Here is a 15,268-nt window from a genome sequence, read left to right as displayed (position 1 = left end):
AAAAAAAAACCAATTCTGTTCTGCTTGTATATTTTGCCACAAAATCACTCAAATAGCTTCAGTTTCATTTTTTTCATTTTAATTGTTAATAAGTAATTTTATTATTTAATAGGCCTTAAGATTTGTTCTACAAAAAAAACCCCAAAAATTTAAATTTTTATTAGATTTCACAAATACTTATACGGTGCTCTAGTTTTCTCGCTTGAACATACAGCTTGTCTAATGTTATTGCTTGTAATTGATGCCAGCCTTTTCTATAATCTTTTAGTCTTCTGATAGTCCGAAAGCTATTAGAGGAGGTCCCCCACCTTCTGGAAGGCAAATGATGATGCCACCTCCTCCTCCATTTGGTGTAAGTATACTAGATTTCGTTTTTTTTCTTAAAAAAATTTTTTTATACCTTTTTAATGCATCAAATTCAATATCAACGTAGAAAACATATGGGACTTATCGTCCCAGTTATTGTAATAGAACGTTCTGCGCAACACAGGGTTGCTATAACAAATGTTGACTGTATATGGCTCCCTGTATTTGATTTGTTTGGAAGGAATAGAAATGCTAACGTGAATGACTTATTTGATTCCGGCAGCGCAAGACAAGCAGAAGTTTTAGAATTTTTTTAAAAGATTTTGAGTCGATGAATGAGATATTTCTCACAATACGAGTAGATATGTATACCTAAGGTGTTTATATGAGCACTCATCTATATGAGGCTTTGCATATTTGCCCTGCCTGTAAGTTCCACACGATCATAACTAAAAAGCAGATGGTTTTGCTTTCTCTTCACTTAATAAGAATACCTAATGCTCAGATTTCTGTCTTTGCATATTTTTTATTTTCATTTTTTACATTTTTCTATTTCTACGTGATCGAGCATGTTTTCAAAATTTTAAGGCATATTTCATAATTTTCAATAAATTTTTCCAGCTATTCCAATTTTACTTCAGACTGGTTTTTCTGGTTCCTGCCGCTGACCAGAGCTCTTAGGGCTAGAATTTTTATGCACTGAAAATGAAACGGCATTGCTGATTGGTTTAAAAATCCTGCTATTCGAGAAATTCAAGTTTTTTGACCAATCAGCCCTGGCATTGAATTTTTAGCGCATAAAAATACTGGCCCTTCAATGAAACTTGTGTGTGGCTGCATATAGATTAATCATCTGAATTGGTGAGAGTTACTCATAGGAAAAATTGGCTAAAATTGATCCATGGGGGAAATTTTTTAGCTTTTGTAGGAAATTTTGAGAGTTTTTATCAAATAAAAAGAATTATTTTTGTCTTTTTTTTAAATTGTAAAAGGGCATAAATGGGTTTTTATAGAGCATTTTTTAGAGTATTAGAGCACAAGTTTTTAGGGCATAAAAATCCTAGACCTAGTGATAACATTCCTTTATTGAATCCCTTATGTTTACATTCAAAATAATTGACATTGAAAACTGGTTTTTATTATATATTTTATTATTTTCAGATGACACCACCACCAATGCCACCATTCTTGCCAACTTCTGGACATGGCATGGGAGAAGCAATAAAACCTCCAATGATGATGGCTCCACAAGGTCCAGTCCCTCCTGGAATGCCTGTTCCAACACCTTTTCAGCCGCCTCCCGGTGGAGCATTCCCTATGGGACCATTTCAAGGAATGGTTCCAGCCCCAGGAATCCCTCCTCCAGGTCTGCAGTTTTATAACTCTTAGTTCCACTCAATCTTTTAAATGTCTTCCTTTTCAGTTTCCAAATATGATATAAAATTTACAAAAACCATGATAATATTGTAATTGCTAACTATGTTTTTTTTTTTTTTAAATCTTTATATTCTATAAATTTGAAAAATCACTCAATGTGACTTATATCTGTGCAAATTTTAAAACTTAAATCTGTGTATGTGAATGTTTTGAACATTTCAACACAGGTGTTTCTCCTCAACCAGTTATGCCAGCCCCTGTCAGTTCTGGGATACCGATGCCCGTACCTCCTCAACCTACACCTAATGGCTCAAGTAAACAAGATTCTGAGTCACAGGTACTCATCTCATATTAATATGGTGTATTCTTATATTGATTTATCCTGTATTATTTTAGGTAAGTAGACTAATATACAGGGCTAGGAAAAAAGTTAGGAGCCAAGAATATTTTTTTTGGGGGGGGGGGGGAAGGAAGAAATGGTCCTAAATTTTTTCTGTATTTAGTATCCTCTTTCCATGTTGATATGACAAATTTTGAAAACTTAATGTCCTCAAACTCTATTTCAGACACTAGACACATAGGAAATATAAGGCATCAATATAAATTTTACCATGAGAACCAGAATCTCTGAATATTTGCTCTGTTTGAGGGTTAAATAATTAAATGCAGATTGAAATTCTTCGCTTATATTTATTTCCATTTAAATATTGAAGGTTAAGTGCCTGAAAAAGGTTTATGTTTTTTATGCACTACCACTGCTGAATTTTCATATTAGGGAAAAGATTAAAAAGTATTTCTCATTCATTTAATTATTTAGAATCAGTTAAAAATATTAATATTAAAACCTATATAAGTTAAATTTTTACTTATGAAACTAATTATGTACATTATTTTTTATCCTTAAATTTCTTATATATAATTAGCTTAATTCTCACTTCGATTACTATTCTTTTTTTTCCCTAATAGGTCAAACCCCAGTCAACCAAACCATCTGAAAGAGTATGTGAACATGGGTTTTCCCTTCCAATCCTCTGCAGACATTTCCCTTCTAACCTTTGTTGCCTTATATTTTATTTTGACTTCAGTTTTTTCTTTTTTAAAGCACAGATTACAACTTGATTTGCATTCATTTTTTCTTTGGTTGATGGATCCACTGGGTGTTTCAAATAATTTTTCTATTCATATTATAATTTATTCCAAATATATATTATAATCAATTTTATAATCAACAATTACCAATAACCAAATATAATCAATAATATTTCACATCATTTTTGAAAATTTAATTGATAATAAAGGAGTTAACAAAATTGAATGATAAATAAGATTGCAATGTTCAACCTTTCCGAGAATCAGATCATTTTAATGAAGAAGTGTTTCATTTTAAATCATATTGACATTGCATCTGTTATTGTCTACAAATATAACTGAAATATTTAAAAAAAATGGAACTTTTCTGAATAATTTCGTACAACTTGTGCTTTACTCTTCATTTTTATTTAGTTATCACTGTTTGGTGTATGACATTTTTTTTTATAGCAAAAGATAGCTAAGTTTTCAAATGATATTAGCATAATAGTAATGTTGACTTTTAATTATTTTTTTTTTCATTTTATTATTTTACTTGCATAATACTGTTTTATGACCTATTAATGTGGATTACATTTGGACATTCCCTTTGGATTCAAACCTTGCATTAATGCCTAAGAAAGGATTCAAAATAAGCCTGTCAAACTTAAGGTTGGTATGTTAACTATGTGGCTGTTGAATGGCACATTATTCTTTTTCCAAACACATTTCACATAAAAAATAATTTCAATTATAAAAATTTCCAAAATAAGTTCTCTGTGCTCTTGCATTGTATTTTTGATTAGATGTTTACAGTGAAACTGCAATAATGTGTTTCTTCTTAATTTGCAAAAAAAAGTAGACAAGTATTTTTTAATCCTTGATCATGTGTGTAAAATTGGAATAAGTGGAGCAAAAAATTAGAGAATTACACTGTAAAATATGTTCTAATACAAAAGTGATAGTATACTGCTTTAATCTCTGAACATGCAGAAAAACACAGAATACAATATCGTCATTGAACTTCACTTTTCTTTGCATGCCGAGAATGGACCCTGACCCTACCCCCAGTTTTTAAAGCATGCCAGTCAATGCAGTAAATAGGGAATGTCAAGGAGGTTCAATGTATGTCATAAGCAGGGTATTACTGTATTCCAGTTTCTCAAAGTAGTGAAAATGTATCAATTATTGCTCAGACCACTCACACTAGTTAATTTATAGAGGCATGGCCGAATTGTGAAACAACATTATCATGCATTGTTTGGCTTGTCACTTTGAACATTGGTCATTACATATCCATACATATGTGTTGTGGCCAAAGCCTGATTATTAGAAATGACTAGTCTTGTTTTTTCTACTTTGGCTGGCCATTTTGCAATGTGGTTGGAGATCACTGGCCAAAATTCAATGTGCTGACGTAAGAGGGCCCCGTTGGCAGAACATCTATTGCTTCTAGTTTGTTGTGCAGTTTGAAATGACATAGAAGTTCACTTTGTTGCAACAAGTGATGATAATAAGTAAAGAATAAATACTTTAATTTAATATCACGCTGTTTTTGTGACTGACTGATCACTCCATGCCATTTTTCGAACTAGCTGGTTAAAGCCTGAAATCATCAGGCTGGCCGATTTACTGCAAAATTTGCCAGTACACCAAATGCTTCGCAAAAAGATTCGCAAACTAGCCTAGAGTTCAGGCTTTCACAGTAACATGTACCTTGTATTATGCAAGGCGGTACAAACCCCAGGCACCAGGTCGCTATGGCAACTAAACAACTGGTATTGGCGCCTAAATTTTTCTTTGTGTAGTTACTAAATTGCAGGCTCAGAGCAGCACAAAATGTTTAGAGTTTATAGCAGCATATCTGCCAACACGGAAAAGGGTTGCTACTCTCTGAAAAAGTCAAAAGAAGCGTTATTTCAGACTTTTTTTCCTTTGGGAAAAATTTTTTTTGCCGTCTAAAATTTTTTTTTGTCTGCTAGATTTTTTTTTTGAGATTTTTCCAGCCTTGATATTATGTGATATTATTAAACTATTCATTGCTATATCGGTTTTTTATATACTTCATTTTGATAAAAGCTTATTTTTCATCTGATGACTTCTGTGCAGATTTTTTTAATGTAATCCTCTTATCTTTTTTGAACTTGAATAATGTGATAGGAGGGACCTCTGTCATAATTTCTTGCAAATAGTAATGTTCTTGCTTGTTAAACCAAAACTTTGTATGAATTATGAAACATAAAAAAATATTAATTTAAAAAATTTCTTCTTGTAGAAAAGCAATTGGACAGAACACAAAGCACCAGATGGTCGAACATATTACTACAATCATGTGACCAAGCAGTCTAGTTGGGAAAAACCTGACGAACTAAAATCAGCTTCCGAAGTAATTTTCTTTTTTCTTTTTTTAATGCAGGTGTAGTGCAAATTTTATTTATTTTTTCAATACACCTGCTTGTAACAATTGTTTTTAATAATCAATGACTAGGTAGTAAGACTACCTAAGTACTAGACTAATGTAGTCTATTATTTTTCAACTTTGTTAGATTAGATATGGGTGAGATCTCTTTGATTACAGTAGAATCTTTCTATCTAAAAGGAAAAAAAAAAATCTCCATTTATTGTACTGAATGAATTCATTTTCATCCCTATGGGCCAGAACAGTTTCTTTGAAAACCTCTATATCTGTTACAATTTTATTCAAAATAATCAAAAGGAGATATGAAGAAAAGCAGGGATTAACATTTAACCTTTTAAAGGCCAATGTTCCATAAATGGAACATGGTTTTTATTTACAAAAATATCAGATAAAACTTGATTCAAACATTTCAGATTTTTTATCGTATATAGACGAGAGTTCAAGGTATTTTTTGAAATAAATTCGGAAACTTTTGGTTGATATAAACATTTTTGGGAATTTTTTTCCCATTTCGATAAAATTCGCCAAAATTTCAATTTTGAAATAAATTGAAAATTATTTTGCGTGTTTCTACCACTTAATGTATCAATCAAAGTAAATCAATTAGTTTCTTTGTACTGTTAAATGTTAAAGAGTTGCGTGCGTTCAAAAATGCGTGTTCCGTTTATGGAACATTGGCCTTTCACAGGAGCGGGATTCTAGGGATATCTAATGTATAGTGCGCTGCTTCAATTTCCCCATTCTAACCCCAGGGTGGTTGTCATCATTCGGCATGTGTAGAGGGGCTAATTCTGGGTAATATACAGAGGAATATGCTTTCTGGGGTGGATTTTGGGTGAGAATTTTTTTATTCTTGCATTCTTAGAAATGTATGTTTTTGCGAACTTCAGACTAATCAAACCGAGTTCGACAATCTTAGATAGTATTGTTGTGTTCAGCTGAATGTAACCATATCAAAAAGGTATCTTGCATATGAAGAAGCTGTAGGATATTTAGAAACCCTTTCAGATTCCGAATTACAGGATGCAGATATATGCCGATTACGTGCTAAGATGATGATATTGTTGAAAATGATCTACAGTAGTATCAACAGTTCCAACTGATGTATGTGAAATGCTAGGTAATTTTTCAACAACGAGGATGAGGTGTTAGAAAACTCCCGAAATGTGTTTTTCAAAAAATGTAGGGCAGAAAAAAGGAGCACACAAAACGCAAGTGCGACACTCAAATTTAAAAAAAAGGTGAAACAGTTTTGAGCGATCAGAAAAAAAATTATTGCCTAAGATAAACAAATTCTTTCTAGAATCTGATCAAAACCTCGGCTCTGGATTCCATTGGAAAAAATTTCCCACATGACCATTATAACACATTGGATAATTCATTCAGAGTTGCGAGAAGCGGATCTTATTTCGCATTTGGAATTCCGAAGAGAAGTGACAACTGAACCTTCTACGAACGAAGGAGGGGTTAATTATTTATCCAGGTCCCGTTGTCAACTGAAAAAAGATATCAAGTCATCTGATAGCCATCATATTTGTGCGGTTTGCAAAAAAAAAAACCCCTATGTATAAGTGCTACCAATGTGACAAACGGGTTCATCAAGTATATGTTTCCTTCCTTTTATCATGGACATTAGAAAAAAATTTGAATTTTCAGCAGTCATTTTTATGTTAAAACAACCAGTATGTGTTGCGAATTCAAATTTGTAGTAGAGAATAGAAAATTTCATGTAATAACTGTACTCCAGAAGTAAATAATCGTTAGAATATAGGCGATACCAGTTTCGGCTTTCACCTCTCCCCAAGTGCCAATGTTCCATAAATGGAACATTGGCACTTGGGGAGAACATACTAATGTTCTCCCCAATGTTATGGAACATTGTGAAAAACAAAGAAAAATTTTTTTTTTTTTCAAATTTCAAAGTTGATCTTTGTATAGGCGTGCAAAAGGACCTCAAATTCCAAATTTCAAAACAATAAGTGACTTTGTTCATAGTTCGGCCTTTAAATGGTTAATGAAGGTATAGTGGTGGGATACCAGCAGGGCTTCTACTTGTCCTACTTTTCTTACTTTTTGATAAAATGTCATACTTTTCCACCAAATCTTATCAACACAACAAAAGTGTAACTTTTTTAAATGAAGGGAATTATCAAAATATTACGCACCATTTCTCAGTATACAGGGTGTTCTGTTAATGGACCGACAACCTCAGAGGGATGTTAGTAGGCTTCAAGAGGATAAAAAATGATAATGGAACATGGTGTCGCAAACCACATTGAGAGGGTGAAAATCGTATGCAGGCTCTGAGTCCAGAGGAGACGAAAGGTGGATGTCAGTTGATCGCTGAATGCGTTTGTGGGTTCACTCGCCCTATCTGATGTAAGCAGCGTCACGAAACATATGCGGTGGGGTAGGATCACACACTGCAGACTACGTAAATTAGCGCTATTGCGGTAGTAAGCACTTAGTTCTGTTTCAATGAGTATCGTGATGGCTGATTACACGAACAAGGAACAAGGAATATGCTGATATGCATCTGCTTTATAGTCGAGCAGATGGCCGGCCGCAATGCAGCGAGGCATGGGGGTTCATGCATAATGGTGCCCCTGAACATTTTTCCTGCAAGGTGTGTAATAATGTTGATGTTACACATCCAAGGAGGTGGATTGGATGCGAAGGACCCATTGCTTGGCCTCCACTTTAGCTGTATCTCAATCTGTGTGACTTTTTCCTATTGGGCCACAAATCACTCGTTTATGCGATGCCTGTGGACACACCGGAGGATCTCATAGTGCAGATTATCGCCGCTTCGGCAGAGGTCAAAAGCATATTAGGCATCTTCGAGCATGTCTGTGAATCGTTTTTACGTTGTTGTAGACTGTTCAATGATGTCAGCAGCCGCCACTTCCCAAAACTCTTGTAATAATTAACCAAATAAATCTTTTTGTAGTTATTGTACTTTTTGTCATTCCAGCGTGACATTGAAACCTCAGTGTGTTTTTCACAATTTTCATCCTCTCAACGTGGTTTGTGACACCATGTTCCATTGCAATTTTTGTTCCTCTTGATGTGTACTAACAACCCTCTGAGTTTGTCGGTCCATTAACAGAACACCCTGTACATTAAGCATATATAGCGCTCAGAGATGACGCTATACTCTAATTTACCTGGGTCTCGGGACTCAGGTTATTCAAAAAATCTTTGTTTTTTTTTGAGTGAAACTGGGCCCCCTCTCGAAAAAAATTATTTTGAAAAAAATATGATTTCCCTCCATAATTCACTTGTATCCTATGAATGAATTTTTTCCAGCATGCCCCAGATCTTTGATCACCTGCTTATATCTCTTCATTGAAACAGCAGCAGGCCATGTTCTGGGTAGGAGAAGGAGGTATCTACAAATCAAACAAAGAATTAATTTCTAAAAACATGTTCTATCCAAAGGTTCATTTACGTTCATTGTCTATTAGTATGAAAAGCTTGCAAAGAAGCCCATTAACACTGAGAATTTAACATATAGAATTTAGCACATGTAATAGATCTAAAAAATATATATACAGTCGATCCCGCTTATAACGTTCCCATTTAGAACATTTTTCACTTAGTACAACTTTCTTCTCTGACTTCTTTCTCTCTCTCTGACGCTCATCTTCTGATTCCCTATTCATATAAATACTTCTGAAGCGATTTCCTGGTAGAATGATTTTATTTTCCCTCCCTGATGGTCCACCACTCTGATCTATCTTTATTTAACTTTTAACTGCTACATATTTTCACACCTGAATATAGGAGCTATCAGACCCAGACCCAGGTTATTTGAAAAATCTGGGTCCCTTTCAAAAAATTTATCTTGAAAAAAAATTGTCCCCCCCCCCCTATAATTCACTGGTATCTCTATGAATTTTCTTCCAACATGCCCCAGGTCTTTGAGATCACCTGCTTATATTTCTTTGTTGAGAGTGAGCGGTGGATCATGTTCGGGGTAAGAGAAGAAGGTATCTGTGAATCAAGCAATTCATTTCTAAAAACGTGTTCTATCCAAAGGTTCGTTTACTTTCATTTTCTACTAGTAGGAAAAACTTGCAAAGAAGCTCATTCGCATTGAGAATGTAACCTATGGAATTCCACACATGTAATAAATCGAAAATAAATATACAGTTGATCCCACTTATAACGTTTCTCCTGTTTAAAATTTTTTTACACTTAGTACAACTGATTTTCATGGTCCTAACAATAAGTAATTCTCATTAAGATTTCCCGTTTAAAGTGTTTTCCTGTTTACAACATTTTTATGACAGTTTTTTGAAAAACATTATAAGGAGGATCAACTTTAATTAACAGTTGAAGGCACATATTTATATATTTACTGATATATATCAATCTATAAATTCCCTTCTGATTATTTTATACTTCGTTAAAAAAATCTTAGTGCTTTCAATATCTTCTGATCAAATTTAAAGCAAATTAGATTCTCTCTCAAACAGCTATCTTCTGATTCCCTATTCACATACTTTGGTTTTCCTGGTAAAATGATTTTATTTTCCCTCCCTGATGTTCCACCACTCTGATCTGTCGCCATTTAGCTACCACATATTTTCACACCTGAATATGGGAGATATGTCCGATTTGTGTTGGAGAAACTTAACAGTGTGCGTATGTGTGTGTGCCCAGCATTTGGCATGTTTTGTGTTCAGTAGGTGGTGCCATCTAGCGCCGCAACTAGATACTTTCTCAAATGGGCTAAGTACACATTTTGGCACACCCAATGTAGAGGAAGCAGTTATAAAGGGTGAATTTGATGCCCCCCCCCCTACTCCAGAGCCCAGGACACTAGGCTTCCTGTCCCTCCCAGTTGCGGCCCTGCATCTATCCTCCAAACTGGTAATGCGTGCATTTGAAGTTCAATGTATGCATATTTGTGTTGTAGGTCTGTGATCGCCGTCGCAACCAGCAGTTTTTTTCCAAAGGAATAGCCAACTCAAAATTTGAAATCTTTGGAAAAATTACATTTTTAGCTGATTACCATTGCCCAATCGCAAGTTCCAACCACGGATTTTCACCAAAAGCAAAATTTGGGGGAGGTTATAATAGGCCTCTTCCCCCCCCCCCCCCTCCAGAGGATCAAAAATTGAAAATATTTTTGTAGAGAATTAAAATATTGGAATTAAATAATTTCTTTTATACTATCTGTGAAGAATTAGATCCTTGTGCCCATGGGAGGAGATATGAGGGTGGGGGTAATGCCTTCCCAGCGTCAAAGGTAGTAATGTATATATGAATTTACATCATCACCGTGCCTCCCAGCAATAATGACTGTGCCCCCCGCCCCAGACTTCCAAGTCTATCTCTGCTTATGCTTGTGCCCCTCCAAAAGCCGATTATGCTTACACACCCATGATTTTAGCGATGCGAAACAGCGACTACAGCATAGCAGCTAGATGACAAAACTGTGGATATTGAAGGTCGAGTTTTTACAGATTTGGTTTTTCTCCACGATATCGGGAAGGTTTTACAATTTAAACGGGCATTCCAATCCTTAACGATTTTTTTAAAAAAAACCGCATTCACAATTTTGTAGAAACAAGACGAATTTACGCCGTACAGACGCGGTCTTTCAATGCCAGCTGATAGCTGCCGTGAAAGTACCGCAATTTCCCGTATGTAATTGGAAGGGAGAAAATCTGCAGGGTAATAAAAAAATCCAAAACTTGAAACTTCTGTACACTTTCCCCTCATTCTGTACATGGTCAAACCAGGTATCCCTCATCTTATTTTTTAACAACCCGCCTGTATATACAGTAGTCTACAAAGTAGTAAAACTAGTTTTTCAAGGTCGCGAGATCATGATACACGTTAAAAAAAAAAAAAAGGAGTAAAAAAAGTTGGGGAGATTTTTCTCTCTACTTTTTTCTTCTTAGAACTAGGAAAGAACGTGTCCCGGAGGACGCGTGAACAAAATTTTTATGTGTCCTTTTCCGAAATTCCGGGTATTTGACACATTATAATGCGTCAATGGCATCTCTGTTCCCCCACCCCTTTTTTTCAGTCATTTTCTCACATTTGTGGGGGGGGGGGACCAGGCCCCAAGTCCCCCCCCCCCCCTCCTTTCTCCACCGCCTTGGAATCTGTGTCAAATTTGTGTGTTGGTGAAACTTAACAGTGTGCTTGTGTGTGTGCCCCCCGCATTTGACATGTTTTGTGTTCAGTAGGTGGTGCCAACTATCTAGGGCTGCAACTAAATACTTTCTCAAACGGGGCAGGCATGCATTATGGCACCCCCGTGTAATGTAGGAGAAGCAATTATACAAGGTGAACTCAGCGTCCCCTCTAGTTCAGAGCTTGGGGCACTAGACCCACCTGCTTCCCCAGTTGGGACCCTGAAGATTTGAAATTTAATATATACATATTTGAGTTGTAGGTCTGTGTGATCATCGTGGCAACCAGAGCTTTTTTTCAAAGGAATAGCCAACTCAAAATCAGGAAAACCTTAGAAAATCATATTTTTAGCCGATTACCACTGCCCAATCGCAGGTTCCGAACCCAGATTTTCATCAAAGGGAAAATCTGGGGGAGTAGGTATGCTCCCACACCGCCAAGAAGATAAAAAATTACAAATATTTTTGTGGAAAATTTAGAATTCTAAATTTTCCACAAAAATATTTGTAATTTTTTATCTTCTTGGCGGTGTGGGAGCATACCTACTCCCCCAGATTTTCCCTTTGATGAAAATCTGGGTGTTAGTGACCCACAATTTCTGTGGAAGAAATCCTTGTGCCCCTCCAAAAGTCAATTCTGCATACACACCTGTGATTTTCGCGATGCAAACAGTGACTACATACAGTATAGCAGCCAGATGACAAAATTAGATATTCAAGGTTGAGTTTTTACAGATTTTTTTTTTGAACGATTTCGGAAAATGTTTTACAATTTTAACAGGAGTTCCGAATCCTTTATGATTTTTCAAAAAATTCACATTTCAATCTTGTGGAAACAAGGTGAATTTAAACCATCTAGACTGCTTCCTTTGAATGCCAGCAGATAGCCACGAAAGTACCGTAATTTCCTGTAAAAAATTGTAACCTGAAGAGAATATAAATGAGAAAATCCGCGGGGGAATAAAAACTCCAAAATTTTTGACATTTACACGGCTCCTCATTCAGAGAAGCAATTAGAAATCTATCATCTTATTCTCAATAACCCTCACTATGAAAAAAAATTTTAATTAAAGATTAAAAAAAAAAGTTTTGTGTGTGTGTGTGAGAGAGAGAGTCCCTCCCCCCAATAGGGCAATGATTATGTTGATGGGAATAGGACATCCTACTTTTTCTAATTTTTTGAGTGTGGCCCTGCAGAAGTCAAAAGTTGTGGTTCCTTTTTGAGGTAAAACAAAAACATTTGTAGCCATATGTAATTAGTGGTCATGCTTAATCCTTTGTCCTGATGTGATCACATTAAGCAGGTGCACTATATCGTGATTTTGGAAAAGCTGATATTTGCCAAGACCATAGAAAGGATTGCGAGTATGTGGGAAAAATACATATATTTCAGTTTTTTGTCAATCAAATATCTGCCATTTTGGTTGTATTTTTCCTTTCTTATGTGAAAAGTATTCGTGTAAAAATGCATCTTGAAACTTTTTTCAGTCCTGTCAGTTTTGGGAAAAGAGGTTCTACTGTATGAAAATAATGAGCCAACAAACAATATAATGAAAATTAAATTTTTTTGGGGCAAACACATAAACATACCTACGTTTGCAGAGTTGCCAACTGCTATGGAATGTTCGTAGTTTCTACGAACAGCTGCAATAAACTATGGAGCTATGGGAGACACTCTCAATACTATGAAAATTGGTTTAAAAAAAATTGGGTCTTTTGAATGTTTGAATTTTTTCTTTTGAATGTTTCTTGTGGTGTTTTATTTATTTTTGTTATTTTTTAAAATTGCATCTACCTTTACCATAGCATTGAATTCATATATACATATGTGAGAGTTCAAGAGAAGATGAACGTGCAGCTGATCTCTTTTTCGTCTGTGTGCAGAAGGCAATCTGTAAAGCTGCGTCTAAATCCGCCGCTCTACTTGATTCCCAAACCTGTTTTTCATCAAAACCACCCCATGCTGTTTGTTAAAAACAGATGTATTTAACGATTGGTTCAGCATGCCTGGATTTATTTGCATAGTGCATGGTTGAGCTCACAGAACTTGTGTCAGAAAGAATGTTTCATCCTAGATGCCGTAGGAGCTCTGATACAAAGAAAACGGATGGGGGTGTAGAGTTGCTAGATGTCTGTATATAAGGCCCACAAGGGTATATGCGGGTTGGAATTTTTGAGCTATTATTTTTAATTGCACTATGATTATGTTGTCGTAGGGGGTACCCCCCATTTCAAAACTAAACATTCATCACTACTGATAAGCTTCAAGCCAATGTTGGCATGTCTGTGTTTGTAATTTTTTTTTACAATTTTATTATTTGCATATTGAATGACACTTGAGAAAAATTTCAATTTTTGTTGGTATTTTCAAATTATATTCATGGTATTATACACATTTTGTAAGATTTTGTTGGAATTTCAAAGAGAAGATTGAAACTTGTTTAAACAGCAAACTCATTAAAATATAAATTTTCTTCAAATTATCAGCTGTTATTGTCTCAGTGTCCTTGGAAGGAATACAAATCTGAAACTGGACGAACATATTATCATAATGTTCAGACCAAAGAATCTCGTTGGACCATCCCCAAAGAGCTGGAAGAACTTAAAAGTATGTTTTATAACTTTCATACGTCATAATTAAAATTTATCTCATGAAATTACTGCCTTGAGAAAAAAATTGTAATCAAGTCATCCTTACTGAAACTACTTCAAGTGTAATTTTTTAAAAAGTTTTCTATTTATATAAACTGATTAATTTCAAAAAACATGAAAAAATGTGAATTAAAAAAAAAAGAAAATATAAACCTGTTTAAATTTAGTGAAATCTAATTTATACACACAGCAGCTTTTAGGCTGCACATAATTTCTGAAAAAAAATATGCACATAATTTCTTCTTTTAAAGAACTGAAAAAAATTAACGTCAAAATAAAATTTTCAAAGTCCCTTTCAAGTTTTCTTTGAGAATTTCATAATATGTGTGTAATATCTGTGTATAAGGATAAACTTATCTGTAATAATATTTTCTTTGGTCCTGGCGGAGATCCTATTCACCTATTCAATAAAAAATAGTACAAATGCTCAAACTGTCTACAACGATAACCTAACAATTTTTTTAGGTCCCTACAGTATTATATTATTGTAGACAGGTTTTACTGTGTTACTGATTGAACATTAGACATCCTGGAGTAAATATTTAATTAGATTAAAAAGAAACACAATGCCTAAAAATTTATTAAAATCCCTTAACTTTTTACAAATAACTTTTTTTTTTTTGGCGATCTAACACCAGAATTTTTTTTTTTTAAATCCCTTAATCAGTAAGATTAAGAGATTTAAAAAAAAAAATTTCTGGTGTTAGATCGCCAAAAAAAAAAAAGTTATTTGTAAAAAGTTAAGGGATTTTAATAAATTTTTAGGCATTGTGTTTCTTTTTAATCTAATTAAATATTAATCAGTAAGATTAAGAGATTTAAAAAAAAAAATTTCTGGTGTTAGATCACCAAAAAAAAAAAGTTATTTGCTAGGCTGCAGCTTTGAATCAGCCACAATAGCAAAAACCTCTTTTAAAACTATATAAACAACTTTTTACTAGTAGTTTTTCTTTCTTCTGCTTCAAATTAGCAGTATACAGCAGTGTGTTGTTAAATTTATTTTCAACTAGCAAAAATACCAGGCACTGCCTAGATTTTCTCAATATAATGGGAACATCGAAGGAGTGACAAACCATTGTAAAGGAATAAATATGTCTGAAATGCATTGTTGAGGAGTCACAGTAATGTTAGGGAACCACAGTAAAACCAAAGTAAACATTCCAAAAGTCATTGTTGAGGCTTACCAAACCATTGTTGTCTGACAGTTTTTTAGCCAATTCCAGGCATTTGTCCAGCTCAGACAAACTTACAATACAGTCTATTGTTCAGGTCGACACCAGTTTCATATATATAT

The 15,268-nt window shown here is 34.5% G+C and overlaps 1 protein-coding gene across 4 annotated transcripts in view; it reads left to right on the top strand.

The window, feature by feature from the left end:
• Positions 1-15,268, top strand: part of Prp40 (pre-mRNA processing factor 40) — a 54,486-nt gene that overhangs the window by 1,665 nt on the left and 37,553 nt on the right. For 2 of the 4 annotated variants that reach the window (XM_089255677.1, XM_089255666.1), the window contains exons 2-7: positions 269-352; positions 1,468-1,672; positions 1,911-2,020; positions 2,650-2,682; positions 5,027-5,137; positions 13,810-13,930. In XM_089255677.1, the coding sequence (XP_089111803.1) occupies positions 269-352; positions 1,468-1,672; positions 1,911-2,020; positions 2,650-2,682; positions 5,027-5,137; positions 13,810-13,930 (664 nt within the window). The remainder of the gene's footprint in view (positions 1-268; positions 353-1,467; positions 1,673-1,910; positions 2,021-2,649; positions 2,683-5,026; positions 5,138-13,809; positions 13,931-15,268) is intronic. The other 2 variants (XM_089255687.1, XM_089255668.1) reach the window with 1 other exon arrangement.

This window comes from Pholcus phalangioides, unplaced genomic scaffold, assembly GCF_987345545.1.
Source record: "Pholcus phalangioides strain wild (caught in Gottingen) unplaced genomic scaffold, Ppha-v1.0 ptg000004l_1, whole genome shotgun sequence".
NCBI lineage: Eukaryota > Metazoa > Arthropoda > Arachnida > Araneae > Pholcidae > Pholcus > Pholcus phalangioides.
The sequence above is the reverse complement of the archived record's forward strand: the minus strand, read 5'-3'. Positions and strand labels throughout refer to the sequence as shown.